Source organism: Choristoneura fumiferana, chromosome Z, assembly GCF_025370935.1.
Source record: "Choristoneura fumiferana chromosome Z, NRCan_CFum_1, whole genome shotgun sequence".
NCBI classification, from domain to species: Eukaryota; Metazoa; Arthropoda; class Insecta; order Lepidoptera; family Tortricidae; genus Choristoneura; species Choristoneura fumiferana.
This window is the reverse complement of record NC_133472.1, coordinates 11,465,857-11,482,227: the sequence shown is the minus strand read 5'-3', so window position 1 is coordinate 11,482,227 and position 16,371 is coordinate 11,465,857. Positions and strand designations below refer to the sequence as shown.

The following is a 16,371-nucleotide window of genomic DNA, read 5'->3' as shown; positions in this document are numbered from 1 at the left end:
TGCTACCGCCGCCTATTTAATACTTTTCAACGAACACTTGCATACACGGAGTTTGCGCTCCTTCAGAAGGAAGGAGACACTCCATAGTCGAAATAGTATTGTATAGAATGTCAATATGACATTATTAACGAAAAGGTTCCACCTCTCTTTTTCGGATAGGTTTTTGCTAAAGAAATAATCGTAAAATTGTCTGAAAAATTATCACTGTGGTACCTACGCGATTCTCGATTCCTCGATAAAACCTACCTTTCAATCTTTATAAACAACGACGTGATATTACTACGGTTTGATGTGAGAACTGTGCCATTCACAAATAACTCCACATACGAATAGTGATCAGAAATCCAATCGCACCCACGCCCGCATTCTAAACGTATAACAATTAGATTTGTGGAAGCAAGAAGTGGTCCGCGGACGTGCGAGGCAATATAAAGCGCAATTTCACCAGACTGTATGAAACTTTAATGAGACTAGTCGAAGCACGACAAAGATCGTGATTACTGTCAACAAGGTACCTTAACTGCGCCGGAGCGGGCTTGCGATGACCCTACTTAGTCAAATGAGTTTGTTACTTTGAACAAAACATATGTCCATGGCATTCTAAATGATCATTTATTGCTAACTAGCTGTTGCCCGCGACTCCAATTTAGTTAATCTCTCATGTATTTAGGAACTATCAAATTTTCCGGGATAATAACTATACTATAATATTTCCGAGAAATCCCATCTAAATTAGCTAAGCGGTTTAAGCGTGGGTAAACAGGTCACATCACAGCTAGACGAACAAAAATGCAAACTTACTTTCGCATTTGAAACACTAATATGCATGGACGTAAGTTATCATTATGAGATAAGTATCATAACATTCGTAGATTAACAGTCAACAGTTTGAGGATCAATGAAAATTATTAAAAAGAGTGTTTTTTGTACAGAGACCCGGAGATGATTTCCATCACTGCGGCACCGGAAGCGCCCCCACCGCGGATTCGCATCTTGGATGCCCGCCAGCGCGAGGTCGAGACTGTCCGCATCGGAGACCGCCTTACTTTCCGCATCGAGATCCCAGAAGACAGTGAGACACCAATATTAAGAGACATATTCAGAATATCTTAAAATATCTGTGAGTTGTGAACCTTTACTTATTGTTGTACGTACGTTTCAGCTCCGTATGGCATCTTCGCGCGCAGCTGTGTCGCAATGGCCAAAGATTCTAAGAGCACCTTCCAGATTATTGATGACGAAGGGTGAGTAAACAAATACAAATTATGCAAGTTTGGTTTGTGCAAGATACTAATAAATTCTGTGCTATTTTTAATTTTAGGTGCCCTGTCGACCCTGGCATCTTCCCGGCTTTCACCCCCGATGGCAACGCTCTTCAATCAGTGTACGAGGCTTTCAGGTTCACAGAGTCTTATGGAGTTATATTCCAATGTAACGTTAAATACTGTCTCGGACCTTGTGAACCGGTGAGTATCTCTATTCGTATTTATTAACACTTGAGACTAAAGTGTCCTAAAGGTCACAATGATAAACCGTTTTCATTGTCATCAGGCTGTGTGCGAATGGGGCCGAGAATCTTTGGAGTCCTGGGGCAGGAAGAAGCGTTCGCTGCCGCACAACGAAACCAGCGAAGCTCACCAGGAAGAAGATATGAACATTTCCCAGGAAATCCTTGTTCTTGATTACGGTGACGAGCGTCAGAGCACAGACTTCCTTCGTTCTGACAAGCCTGGCGGTACTGCGTCGGAGACTAGCTTTGGAGGTACGCGGCTTAGTCGTTGTTGAATGGATAATGATGGTAGTAATTTATAAGCGTGGTTTAACTGTGTCATTTGTTGCAGAGAAAACAGTGACGATAGTGGAACCGTGCCCGAGCAAGGGATCAGTGCTGCTGCTGGGCGTGGCCTGCGCGCTGCTGGTGCTGTTGTATATCGCGACCGTGTTCTGCTACTACATGCGCAAGTGGCTGGCGCCGCCCAAGCACATGTCGTAGATCGCGGATGCCCCCAGGCTCGTAAACATTCGCCGCGACATTCCATTGCCTCCTCACTATCGGGGCAAATGTGATACAAATGACTGACATTGAACAAAATCGACGTACATAGATTAATTTTAATCAGGTCGTAATTTCCGTCCATTTCGATGTACGTAATGTTGTGTATTACACAATGTTTTGTACCTAACCACCGCGTCTTTTGCATTTACCTTAGTGGTAATTTATTGCATTTATAAGCATTTATTAAGTAATAAGTAGTTTAACGAGTAGATATACAAAACGTACCTACATGGGTGTTTACACCGACAAATTGAGAGGCAGATAGGTAATGCTAAAATTTAGATTAGGTTTATGCCTATACATATATTTTAGTGATGTTAACAATGCATTTATTAATTTAAGTATTTAATACTTTTAATATGATTGACCAGTGTTTGTACAATTATGAATATTAAGCGAAAAAAAATTAAGATTTAAATTATAACTTTGGAATAATCCCTCAGAATTTTATGATCGAACCATAAATGGTCAACGCAAAATTTGAGGGGATTATTCTGAATTCAAATATCATTTTAGATTATAACCATTGCATTTTTAGCATTCTTTCTTACTAGGCATTTATTACTTACGTTATTTAATGTTAAAGTAGTCTGCAGCGTAAGTGAGTAGGCGATCGTCACCGCGAGAGGCCCCGCCTTCGCCCGGATGCGCGTTGTATGTAAATACGCTGTTATGGCCGCTGCGGCGGTAACAGTTGGTGTCCCACGAACTTTCAGTTGGGTTTTGAAGAAATGATCATAGCACGTAATATTTGTACAGAGTACAAAGCTTTCAAGAGCCGTTGAGCCATTGTTTCTCTTAACCCAACTTGAGATTTCATCTTTTATTTATTTAGACTTAAAGGAACTTACTTATTTATTTTTTCATTATTTAACAAATGAAATAAATTTGTAGAAACATAATTTCTTTTTTATTTTAACATTTTAACTAACCATAAATAATTTAGTTTGACCATAACAATTGTAAAATGAACTAAATGACAGATCATGGTTACACACCATACCGATAAGTATGTCTACAAACTAACTAATAGTAACTTTGAATGGTATTATTGTTGTATGCTTTGAACCATAAGGTTATTGTAAACACTATTTAAAATCTCTTCTTGTTCTTTTGGCTCCATTTCCTCAGTTTTGCACCCAAACACTTTACTGAAGTTTTTGAGGAATAAGGGTGTGATTTTTTCAATGGTGCAGTTGACACCAGTTTCTTTGGATAGGGAAGTCACGCCTTTGTCGTCAATGCCGCACGGGTCGATGTGGTCAAACCACGACAGGTCATTATCGCAATTGAGTGAAATCCCGTGAGTGGTGACGTACCTGGAGGCATGGATCCCAATAGCGGCCACTTTATTATCATCTATCCACACGCCGGTGTACGGGGACCTATTAGCTTTCAGCCCTGAAAGAAGGAATCTTGTATCACACATTATGTGACCACTGCAACTGGTTAGGAAAACTACAGCTCAAGCAGGAGATTATTCTGAGTACTTTAAAAAAGTATTTTCACAATATTTTTAAAAACACCATGGTTTAGTTACGTAAAAAGGTATAAATAAAATAAAATTTGATTGTGCTTTATACATGGAATACTTTTTGCCTAGTAGCTAGCCTAGATTGAAAGTTCGCGCCAGTGATTATAATAATTTAAATTTTACACATATAGAAAAATCGTAGCTTAGAGCTGCAAATGCTATATTGCAAATGCAATAATTTCATAGAATTGACATTACCTACACATAGTTAAATCAAATAATGATTTTGCTTTAACTTCACTTATCGAGTGACATAAATGCATTGCTAAATAAGACTACAAAATAACGAAGTTGCTTTGCAGTAAATAATCATATCGGAAAAATTATTATTTACAATTTTTATAGTACCTAACTGTGAAACTGAAGTAATAGAATAGAATAGATTTTAATGGAGTTCAGGGAAGTACTCGAAAAAATATGCAGGCTATCTACATTATCTGCAACATTTTTAATAATGTGGCAAATTTAAGTAAGCTGCAGCGCGCTACGCTACGACTAATCAAATCACCTATTTCAGTAAAATAAGTTTTCATTGTTAAATATTATGTTTTTTTTCTTTCCCTATTTTTTTGCGAGAAACTTGGTTTTCGAGTCAGACTGGTGCACCGAGGGTTTCGTACAGATTTGTAGGTTTCTAAGAATATACATTATTAGCATAGCATAGCATTTTAAATGGTTTCTGTTACTGACGACAGACAGACAGACATAAAAACTTAGATTTTCAGACTTTTTATTGATTATGCTATAAGAGCTACCTTCATACCAAGTTTTAAGTTTCTAAGAAACACCTACCCTATAGGTTTTTCGGTTACGGCAACCACTAAAACTCCAAATAGGTACGCGTTTTCCCAGAGATAGGATAAAGCTAGATCGAGTGTTCGCTCCCGAAAGCTACATAATTTCACCGAAATCGTTAGTCATTTCTGAGATCTCCAAAATAAAAGAGTAACACAGACACTCGCAAATTGTCGCATTATCATAATAGTAATTGTAATATCATGATTTCTTAAAGTTGCACAGCCATAGTATAAATAAATTATGCACAGCACAAATAGTAAAAAATTGCAGAGCAGATATGACCTGAACATTTTCCATAACAATTGCTTAAGCACACAGGTCTTTTTTGTCATCTTTCTACGTACTAATTAAAGGACTAAATAGTTATTTGTGTCACAAGGGAGCAAAATGATGTATTTATGGCAAGGGTGATGCAGCTCATCAACAAGTTAAACATTTGACCTTGCAATATGCTCACAAAACCACTGGAAAACATAAACGCTTTGTCATTTTTGCTGATGTTCTGAAAAGCATATGATTGCCTTTTTCCACAATGTCATGTGAGGCTAGGGAGTACATTGGTCGCTCTTTGTAGGCTTCATTTTGGTATGCTAATATACATACAGTCAAAATCGTTTATGACAACATCAAAAGGACAGTAATATATTTTATGGTCATTAAACTTGGTTGGTCATTATAACCAGCTTTATTATGGTACATATATATAAGGTTACATCCGATATGTCAATATAACTGTTGCTATAAACGGTTTTGACTATAGTTTAGTTATACAGTTTCATTTGTGTGGAATTTGTCTGTGTCATTCTACTAGTAAAATGTGTAAGGTACAAAACAAACTATTTCTTACCAAACTCCTCGCACATATTAATGACAGTTTCCTCCAAGCTTGTGACATACCACTTGACGCTTGTCTTGAAATGCTTTAGGTTAATGATGGGGTAGGCTACCAGTTGCCCGGGGCCGTGGAACGTGATGAGTCCACCTCTGTTTGTTTTCCTAAACTCAGCTCCTAGGCTACGAAGTCTCAATGTTTCATCTTTTGGTGTCTCATCTCTAATACCTGAAAAAGTTATATGGGTAGGTATTTTATTATATACTTTTACATAGTTAGCATAAGCACAGCCACAATGAATCTTGCAGTAGGATGAAAGCAATTGAAGTTAATTTCTGTGGCATAGTGAGTTTTTACTTTATAAATCATCTTGCTGTGCAAAATGTATATGAATGGTATTGTCAGTATTTATAATATGTAGAGCTCAAAGTCAAAGTCAAATGATAATAAAAGCAAATGTTTAGTATCCAGTAAGGAATCATTCTGTTGATACAACAGTTAGTTTTACGATTATTAGAGCTGTGAGAAATAATATCCCCTTGTATGTTGGAACTAAAAAAAAAGTACTGAATGCTAGTCTCATCTGTTTTAAAAAGCACAAATTCTTCTGATTTAAATAAATACAAAAAGGTAGCCTTAAATTTGGCATATAATTATGTATGTCAGGACATACGAGGGGATATTCTACAGCCTTGACCAAATTATGGTGAGCAGCATTGACTACTCAAATAAAGGTTATGCATACCTACAGTCAAGGGCAAAGATATTGACATGGCCAAAGTTACAAAAATTTGTATATACGACTTTATGCACTTCACATTAAGACCGTGTACCTATACATATTTTTGCAACTTTGGCCGTGTCGATATCTTTGCCCATGACTGTACCAAAAACTGATATACCAATTTTTTTATACCGACCTACAGTGTAGACAGGCTTGTGCTCCACCAATAGAATGGTGTCCCAATTAGCATCTTGTCCTTTCATCAATGCATCCAAATGTTTCCGCGCCAGAGCCCCCTGAATCTTCAGGGCGGTGTCAAAACTCATGAGCCCCAACTGCCAGACCTTCACCATTTTGCTTGAATATAAAACTAGAGTTACAAATAGTGTATACAAAACTATACTGTTTCTGATTTGTATTTTTTTATTACTTTTTCATTTTTAACTTGTAGTTTTTTTAACAAAACCTAAACAATTGCAGATCAATCTATCTGTCATGTCATGTCATCTGTCACTACGTTTTGTGTTGCCACTGTTGCGTTGCCCAACTTGCAACTTTTACCAGTGCTGTCACCAGGTGCGTACATTGAGGGTAGGCAAGCTTAGCTTATTTGTTGAAATAATACTAGAACGAACAAACTGGACACGATTCAATGCATCTTATAAGCAGAAGTCAAAAGAGGCGTAACGGACATGGCAAAAATATCGCAGAAGATCGCTTGATAATTTTCATTTCCTTTTTTTTTCTTTAATCTCATTTATTTTATTTTCATTTCTTTTTCATCCGGTTTCTGTTGATTTAATATTAATATTGTGCTGTAGTTCTAAAATGTGGTTAAAAAACAACCAATGTGGCTCTTGAAAAACTTCAGATTAATAAATTTCTGATTTTGATTTGTTCATGGCTTAATATGAAAAGGCTGACAGGATGTCCAAGTGCAGTGTTAGTTTCAGAAGAAACGTAGAGATGGCAGTGTTAGCTCAGCAGTTGATTTAGTTCAGCTATTCGACGCTAGATGACACTATCATCAAAAACGATATTTTACTTCGCAGTTGTACGACTACGGCACGAGACATGATGCTTCAATCTTTTCAGTCAATTCAGTTTTCCCGTGTTCTCTGGCGGTAGGGCGGTGTTTCGTTCGTTACGTAAACCAGCTGTCAATATAAACACTACTATTTTTAAGTTAAAACAGCTCACAAATCCTAGTTGACCAGCTTAAATCCGATCTAACTACTGTACGTCTGTTTGAAAAAGATAACAGTTAGAATAGGTTGTGGTTAGATCAGTGTAACTTAATTATTGTCAACGTCCATCCAAGTTAAGTTGGGATGAAAAATAACTCTTATGACACCGTCCCTGCACAAGTGCACCAAAGTGTATGACGTGTTTGGATAAGGTGTTAGTGAAATCAGACATGTGGAGTTCTCTCAGGCGATGACAACAGGGGTAATGCGAATAAGATTTTTTACTTACCTACTTAAATATGTTATGTTAAATCAAACTAGTCAGATTTATGCATACTGATTTCCCGCTATATTGAAAATTTAAGTATAAGTAGGCAAATACGTAAATACTATTACTTATTCTGTCGTAATACTTAGCTTATTCGTGTTTCATTTATTGAATCAAGCGTTACTTTGCGGAGGTCGAGATATCAATCAAGTAAAAGAATTTATTTGCTCACCCGCGACCTTATGATAGCTAAGTGATTTGTGTGTATTCTTACAGTGTGGAGGTGGAGGAACTGCATGAACACGCATAATATCTTGTATACTTAGCTATCATAAGGTCGCGGGTGAGCAGAGAAATTCTTTTAGTTCGTGTTTATTTTCTTTTACATTTCATAGGGAATATCTAATATGATTTACCTATGGAATACCTTGAAAATAATTTTCAGTTAGTAATTAGTTATGTTGCTAACAAGTGAACCTAATAAGTAAAAGCGTTTTGCTTGCCCAGGTATACAACGTAGGGTGTCGCATCATCGGTAAATCGGTAACCGGTTTCGGAGAAATTTGATCCTCTGGCTCTTCGTAGATACGTCAGCAGGGCTACTAAGAAACTCGAAGTTCGTATCGCACCGTCCCCTCGCTCTCGTATTAAATAGTATAAGTGTCTGAGGGACCGCACGACACGAACTTCGAGTTTCGAGTTTCGTAGTAGCCCTACAGTTCTCCTTGTGTATATTACAAGGTCTACATTACCTAGGGACTGTTCTGATCTCAGGTTCTGTTGAACTTTTTAACTTTGTCCTTGCTGCCAAGTTCCATCATCATACCTACTACCCGACGAAAAAGTAGTTTTCATCAACATGATCTCGATGGGGATTACTAATGTATGGGCAAAAAACTTTTCCCAAAGTACCACATCCTAAAATATTTTACTCAAATTATCATTTGGCAAAAAATAATTTGCTAAAACAACTTATCGCAATTTTACATAGTACATTTTTTTTGGCATATTTGTTTCAAAAATAATTACTTAGTCATGTAACATGACTCATGTTTCATATTACTAAATATTATTTAGTAAAATGTATCGTTTCACAAAATATTGCATGGTATAATAACCTACTTTTCTGGCAGCAGTTCGTTTTTGTGGGGGACGCAGTGCTAACCTAACCTAACCTACTTTTCTGGTACCTAGCAGTTGGTTTCTGTGGTTGGTTCGTGTGCGACGTGTCATTTTGAACAAAAATTTTTTGGAATATAATATTATAGGCAAAAGAAAACGTTTGCTTAATAAACGTTTATCATTATAAAACTTGACAATGTAAAATTATACCAAATGAATAAAATGCGAAATAATAATATGCTAAAAATTCGTTCGGGAAATGAAGCTACTGCGATAAGTTTTTTGGGAAGTGAAATTTGGCAAAAAATATTTTGCCGAAACGGCGGTACACCCCTCGATGGATGGTGCTCCTTCAGTCCTCCACTATAGGGTCGCCCGTAGGTAGGTACGGTCAAGGACTTTAATTCATGAGCCAGCATGGAACCTTTTGAAATGAAAATTCATTACGATTTTCCTTGTTAATTAATGCGACGTTTACTATGAAATTGTTCCAAGTCGGCTCATAAATTAAAGTCCTTGACCGTGCGTGTAAAAATTTGGATGCAAAACATGAGTAGGTTTAAAAGGCGAGTGTACCACTAACACTTTTTGCAAAGCCTTCCATGCGCCAGGTAGTTCCAATGGCAGGCACCGTTAAGTGTCCGCGTAAGCGGTGATCAGGAGAATCGCATAGGTACTGAATGAATCATTATAAAAAATCGGGATTTATAAAACAAGATTAATGTCTTGGATATTTTTAACAAAATATTCATAAATTTAATTAAATAAATATTAGGATTTAATTTCGGCTTACGACGTAAAAATGCATATGTTGAATTTGAAATAAGAGTAAAGTACTGAGAAAATGTGCATCTAAATGTTTCTGTATTTTTTTTGTGGTGACATTGTGAAAGTGAAATAATGAGAACAGTCACGTGATAACCGCTAAAACATCGATACTTTTTTCACTTGTGACACACTAATGAAACTAAGTCAAATTTCTGAGGCGCTTCTCATTAGTTCTCATATAATAATGTAGTTTTCAGACATTCTCCAACAAACCCTCAAACATAAATTTAACTTTATTAATAGGTAGATCCCAGAATATATCAGTGAGGTAAACACTGGCTAACTAATAGGCGAGGCAGGATGAGAGCGCTTCCTGGCGCGACGGCTATATTTAGACATTTGTGGAGGGTAGCTCCTTGGAAAAAACTACACCATTTGACTACACAAGATGATACGGTGTACGGGACCATGAAAGGCCAAACAGGGTTCTTCTCACATTTCGATTTCTGCATTTTTTTACCGAAAAACAGCAAAACCCTCTAGATCTCTCTTCCAATCGATACAACTATATTTATAAAAACCGCCCAAGAGCGTGTCGGACACGCCCGAAATAGGGTTCCGTAGCCATTACGAAAAAGAAGTAATATTTTTCTAAGGATTTCAAGATTCCAAGTTTAGGTATATTTTATACCTTAGGCTGCTATTTACTCATTCTCAAGAAAACTTAACCGTTATAGTTTTCCTTGAAAGTTTGATATATTTAAGTACTACCATCCAGAATTTTTAAAAATTTTCCACCCACTGGTTTAGATTTTAGAGGGGGTTCCCCCCAACCTCGATTTTAATGAAAAATCGTTTTAGAAACCCTCTAATGGTTTTAAAAGACCTATCCAACGATACCCCACACTCTAAGATTAGATGAGAAAAAAAAACACCCCCACTTAACGTCTATGGGAGGTACTCATATTTTTTTTTTTATTGTACCGTTTTGTCGGCATAGTTTACATATATATTCGTGCTAAATAACAGCTTTCTAGCATTGATAGTTCCTGAGCAATGCCGCGGACGGACAGACAGACAGGCAGACATGGCGAAACTATAAGGGTTCCGTTTTTGCCCTTGTGGATACGGAACCCTAAAAACTAACTAAAACTTCGTGCGTAAGAGTGAGTTCGCATGCCATAGACTATATAGGAATGTGTTTGTCATAAACAAATAGAAACGCTTTATTTAGGTACCTATCCACGTTCCGCTGAGCTGTTTCCACCAGCGCTGCGCTGAGCGAGGATAGATAAATGAAGCGTTTCTATTGGTTAGTTCATGCATGACAAACTCATGTCTGGTGGAAATACAGCCTAAATCGTAGGCGTCTGTACGCTTAGTGTATTTTCCCGTTCACAAAATACGTCTCGATCGCGTTCGCGTTAAAATCTCAATTTGTATGGAAACACGAACAGCGCCTCTAGCGGAAAGTTTGCACAACAACTTTTGTGAGTGTAGGTTTGCTACGTTAACCTATTTCGTCTGCGTATCGTAACGAAAACGGGTGACGACGCCGCACCGTGGACATGTGGCGGCTACGTATCGTCGATCGAACGCTCGATTTACGAATGTTGTTTTGTGAAAACGCCACACTAGAGGCACAGTATCTAAGCACACTTCTAAGAAAACGTTTTCATCTCAGCCTATGGATATTTTTATTTTTTCCTCTAAAGTATCTTCATATTGTATTCTTTATAGTTTATTATATTAAAAGAAATCTACCCTCTTGAAATCTGAAATGGTTTATAATCCGAGCAAGCCGGAAAGAAGAGGAAATACCTTAGCAAACCTTACGAGTATAAGGGGAACAAGAAACTTTAAAATGTATGTACTTATCTAATGAAAAGTCGCGTCGCGGTTTTAGACAATTCAAACAACTGTCAAACTCGAGGTTAGCTAATAGTTGAGGAAACTCGGTTTCCAAATTACTCTACATTGTCGGGAATGTTCTGTCTACACGGCAGATATCTGCATTCCGCAGTCAGATAACCCCTAGCTCTAGACACTTTCAGTACGTGTGATTTCACCCTTTCTCGATCTGTGTGTCTCATCGAACGTCCTTAGATAGAAAAGGACGCACGAGCTGACGAGGCATTTCTCGACTTCTAGCCTTCCGTTCTACCATATCGCCCACGTGGCATTTAAACTTGAATTAATTTAGTTTGTAAGTAAACTTTCAAAGCAAGGTTAGTGCTGTAACATATTCTGAGCCTGTATTCTATAATTAGTTGATAAAGTATTATGTTACTAAAATACTCTAATTATCTTTTATTTTGCGCTAATCTGTTGAGTTTGGCAAAGACTAACTTACAATAAAAAAAATTATGAGTATGTATTTTAGTTCATTTTAAAGCAAATTATCCTTTATTGCATTGTTTTAGATATTTTTTTGCACCACCAAAGCAATACCAATGCTACGAAAAACAAGTAGCCGTATATTAAAAAAAAACTTTGTGTGTTTGGTTGGCCAACCTGGCGCCCATCCGAAATTTGACAGATCGCGGGTTAAAAAATCTGCTACTGGCTACTAACTCTGCCAAAAAAAGTAAGAAATTAAAAAAAAATGTGCGGGAACCTTGCGAATTTTCCGTGATAATTTTTTGAGAGTGCGAATATAAACTTACAAAAATGGAATCATCGAGTGCTAGTGACATTTCTTTCCTATTAATTGTTTAGCATGAGTTTTTTTTCGTCTACTATTCCTGTAATAGTTGAAAGATAAGCAGATGATTGCATTGAGTAATTTATATTGCCCCGTGCTGCCGCTTTGGGGCCCCGAGCGTCAATAATAAAAAACTTTCTGCTTGGTGCAACAATCTACTATTTCCATCGTATTTTGTCGGATAAGTTTATTTTAAAAAAACTACGTAAAAAAACTTTTCCGACAAAATAAGATGGCAAAACATTATGGCATTTACTACATCTGTAAAAATTTAAAATGTAAATTTAAATAAATTTATCTACGATAAACAAAAAGTCTAAATATTAAAAACATAAAACATTTTTTGGCGGTATATGGTAGCCTCGCTCCGGTTGCCATGGCGACGGCGCAGTAGGCTCTGCTGCGTGATGGGAATGCCAAGTTTTCGATCGATGCCACCGACGGTTTTTTGCAGCAAGGCTTTGATCCGTCTTGATACTGGCTTATCCCGTGTGTCCAATTCGTGGACTATGAACGAACGTATAACTATAGGTAATATGAAATCATTATTTAATTTAAACGGAAGCTTACGAATAATTATTGATTTTATCATTAAAAATATATTATATCTAGGTATTTTTTTTATACTGTCGGAATAATAATTCACCTCATTTTTATAAGTTTAGGTAACATAAGTAAAGTTCAATACCACTTATCTTCTAGGTTTTATGGCTCTTTTCGTGTGCAAAAGCGGTTGAAGGTTTTTACTTTACCCGAATATCGCAGGCACTTAGGTACTACGAGTATAGATAGATATTACGTGTGATCGAGTCCAAAGATAAAGATATAATCGGATAGTATGGTATCGCGACTTTATTAGTACATTATGCTTCAAATGTAAGGGACTCAAATATTGGCTAGTTTAAAAAAATGGCTCTCTCCATCGGAGGACAGTTTGCTAAAGTCTAGTGGGTTTTGCCGTTGTACGGTAAAAAAATGTAGATAGTGAAATATGAGAGGTAATCGTAGCGCGGATCGGCTCAAATATTAATCTGACTATGCTTTAACGATTTTGAAAATATTTGTTACGCACAAACCTTGTCCTAACAATATTTATCCAATTCGGTGCCGTCGTTCGGGTGTATAGGTATTTGGCAATTCATTTTTATTTATATAGATATCAAAATACTAATCACGTGTTTCAAAAGTATACTAAAGACTCAATAAAGTATATCTACCTAGCAACAGCGGTTTTATCTCTACGTCTACGATTGTGTCGAATACAGGTATGGATGTAGTTCCCATTCTCATGAAAAGATGCTAACTAGGTACATAAAACCAATACTCTCATGCACTTTAGATAATTACATGTTTATAACTAGAATGTGGTTTCGGCTGTGCCCGCAGAACACCTTGTAGCATTTAGCTCATAAGGCAAAGCCTTTATATGTGAAAGGCATAAACATCAAATATAGTCTGTGGGGAATATTAAGGGATTATTAAAGTTAGGTTATTTAATTTCATACAGTTAAAAAAAATAACATGATGTAGCTGGCGAACAATTAATTGAGATGAACACCAATCTTTACTTACACCATGTTAAATAAAATAAAATCTCATAATACGTATTTTTAATTTAATATGAAATTTTCAGGAAAAAATATTGTACGAGTAAGTAGAGGTATATATGTAAATAAGCTTAACCATACAAACTCAAAGTTTTGCATTTCATAAAGCTCTAATTAACCCAATTTCTTGTAGAACAATATAGTATAAATGCTTCCGCGTGCTTCCCCGCGACCCGCGCGACCCGCGACCCGTGCCCTAAGAATTAAGATGTAGCTAATTAAGCTATAAAAAGCGGCACTTCCTGAAAAGCAGAATAGATGGTGGAACAAGAACTGAACGTGCAGCGATTACTGAAACTTGTACTAACTATTATTAGACGACCGGGTAGCCAAGAGTTTAGAGAATGACTATGAAGCTTGAGTTCCCGGGATCGATCCCCGGCCGGGGCAGATATTTGTATGAATAATACGAATGTTTGTTCTCGGGTCTTGCTCGCTTAATTATATAAGTATTTAAGTATGTTTATCCGTTGCCTGTACCCATAGTACAAGCTTTGCGTAGTTTCGGACTAGGTCCAATGGTGTCAATTGTCCCATGTTATTTATTTTATTTATGTTTATTGTACGGAAAAAAATATATTAATGAAACCGGCTAAAGAGTTACATTAATTAAATAACTAAAATCAGTGGATTAGCCAGCAAAATCTAGTTAACATAATGGTTTTTACTGCAAATTCTTCGTATTTCATTGTATTTTTCATAACAACAAATTATTATTATTAATACTAGTTAATTCATCATAACCGCAGCAAAAGCGAACGCGATCGCCCGTTTGCGTCGCCCGCGCCGCGCCGCCCAGCACGCGGCAGCAGCGGCCAAGTGAGTTATCACCGCCATCCCCGCTTATAATTATTCATGAGCCAGCCCGGACAAGTTTCAGCAACTTCGGTCCAGCATCTGGCGTGCTTCTGTTAAATAATTTGCACCCAATTCTTAAAGGATTTGTGGTATCAAAGGATTCTGGCAACACTTTGAAATATCGATTCTCAGGTTTTTGAGGTTGTTTCAGCGATTCTCCTGTGAGGATAATATCAATGTATCTTATTATTATTAATTTACCTTAGAAAGGTAGTTATTCTTTAACTAATTACGTATACACAAGTTCTTTGCAGACACAAACCCCAGACAGTATAATTATTAAAAACTTTTTAATTTTAGCTTACTTGGGGTCAAGTTTTTGAAGTCGATTTTACCCCACTTCTACTTAATGGTCGGTTGGGCTTGAACTTTGGTGTATTAGTTTGATGTTTGACCAACTAGTGGCTTGTGTTGTAATGCGGGATTGTTTTCAGATGTGGGCGCAGACGCGCGCGCGCCGGTGAAATGAGTGCCGCGGCTGCGACCCGCAACTACTCCTACGATGAGACCATTCAGGTACTAATTAAAAATAGAGAGCGGCGTAGAGAGCAACGACCAATAAACTACATTTTAAAATGATAGAAAAGAGTGTTGAAAATTGCGGATATCATTTTTTTTTAATTTTTGTTTAGTAGCTACACTGGAAGTGTAGGTCTTCTTTTTTAAGTCCGTACCTCATTTGACAAAAATAACCTTTAAAACAAACCCTTATAAGATCACTTTGGTGTCCATCTAACTGCGCATCCATCTGTTAAGACCCCTTTTACCCTCAGACCCTTCAGAAAAGTGTGTAGGTATCAAGTTGAAATTAATATTAAATACACAAGCGTTTAGAGTAATGAAAAAAAAATTTCACGCCAATACTGGTACTTCATCTGTCCTAGAAACCTGAAATGTCATATGAAGTTTAACTATTTAGCACAACCAATTAAAAAAGTCTGAAAATCTTTTATGTCTGTCGGTTTATATCGATCTAAACTGACCCTACTCTGCTTACATTTGCTTAGGAGAGATGGGGCTCTATTAACACTGGATAAACATAAGTAGATACTACTAATTTGTACAGAACCCTCGGTGCGCGAGCCCTGCACTAGGCTGACTTTTTTTCTGTGTAATGAGTCATTATCGATATAATTAATCTTTCATAACGACAAGAAATAGTAATTATACATAATATTAGTAGAGTTTACAATCTCTAAATTGTTAAAACACAATTTAATTTCAAGTCCTTTTCCCGGTAAACATTTTGCGATTAAAGGCCTTTCCACTCGCGCCGAGTACTTTCAGTCGCAGACTCGCCGTACAATGCATACTATAAGTATTTGTATCTGTATTTCACGATCGAAATTTTTAGTTAAGCAGCCGAACCTAAACTCTATGACTAAGACAATAGGGCTTTATTAGGTGTGTTGGAAATACGAAAGTGCTAAAACTGCAGGCTCTTCATGGTGGCCCGTAAACGCGCTTTGGTGGATGCCTTGCGAATGAAATGTATTCTTGTTTGTTGGCGGTAGAGTCGTGTTTTATTTGTATGAAGGTGTTTCAGGGGAATAGAATAAGTTTTTCAGGACGGGCTATAACGACACATTAGCCGTCACGGGTGTACTTACCTTTATTAATGCGGTACAGGGCTCCGCGCTTAGTCGCGGGACGCCCGGCCGGCTCCCAGCGCGACCAGGTCAAGGGCTAAACTGCTCGGATGTGAGGGTCAGGGGGCCTCTAAAGTTCGTTTAAGCCGTGACGTTTTTATGTACTTTGTAATTTATAAGTGCTAATCTCTTCCCAGTTTAAACGACAGCTATTAAATATTCTAATGTTGGTGGAGGTTTCATGGAACCAATTTTCTTTTCATAATTTAACCTAATAGAAAACTGGAAAATAAAACGAGTGACTTAATCTGTTTGAGAAAACTG

At 37.1% G+C, this 16,371-nt stretch overlaps 3 protein-coding genes across 4 annotated transcripts in view; 2 read left to right on the top strand and 1 right to left on the bottom strand.

Annotated features, from left to right (window-relative positions):
• Positions 1-2,958, top strand: part of tyn (trynity) — a 70,482-nt gene extending 67,524 nt beyond the window's left edge. Inside the window, exons 13-17 of the mRNA XM_074086325.1 lie at positions 933-1,072; positions 1,163-1,244; positions 1,322-1,466; positions 1,552-1,762; positions 1,842-2,958. Of these exons, the coding sequence (XP_073942426.1) occupies positions 933-1,072; positions 1,163-1,244; positions 1,322-1,466; positions 1,552-1,762; positions 1,842-1,993 (730 nt within the window). The 3' untranslated portion in view covers positions 1,994-2,958. The remainder of the gene's footprint in view (positions 1-932; positions 1,073-1,162; positions 1,245-1,321; positions 1,467-1,551; positions 1,763-1,841) is intronic.
• Lipt2 (Lipoyl(octanoyl) transferase 2) overlaps positions 2,944-16,371 on the bottom strand; it is a 33,512-nt gene continuing 20,084 nt past the window's right edge. Inside the window, exons 1-4 of one of the 2 annotated variants that reach the window (XM_074086365.1) lie at positions 6,375-6,461; positions 6,141-6,301; positions 5,236-5,448; positions 2,944-3,457 (exon numbers count right to left, since the gene is read on the bottom strand). In XM_074086365.1, the coding sequence (XP_073942466.1) occupies positions 3,105-3,457; positions 5,236-5,448; positions 6,141-6,301; positions 6,375-6,382 (735 nt within the window). In that variant the 5' untranslated portion in view covers positions 6,383-6,461 and the 3' untranslated portion in view covers positions 2,944-3,104. Of the gene's footprint in view, positions 3,458-5,235; positions 5,449-6,140; positions 6,302-6,374; positions 6,462-16,371 lie in introns of those variants that run through there. The other variant, XM_074086360.1, reaches the window with a different exon arrangement.
• sick (sickie) overlaps positions 14,909-16,371 on the top strand; it is a 266,050-nt gene continuing 264,587 nt past the window's right edge. The window contains exon 1 of the mRNA XM_074086211.1: positions 14,909-14,974. Coding sequence (XP_073942312.1) covers positions 14,924-14,974 — 51 coding nt within the window. The 5' untranslated portion in view covers positions 14,909-14,923. The remainder of the gene's footprint in view (positions 14,975-16,371) is intronic.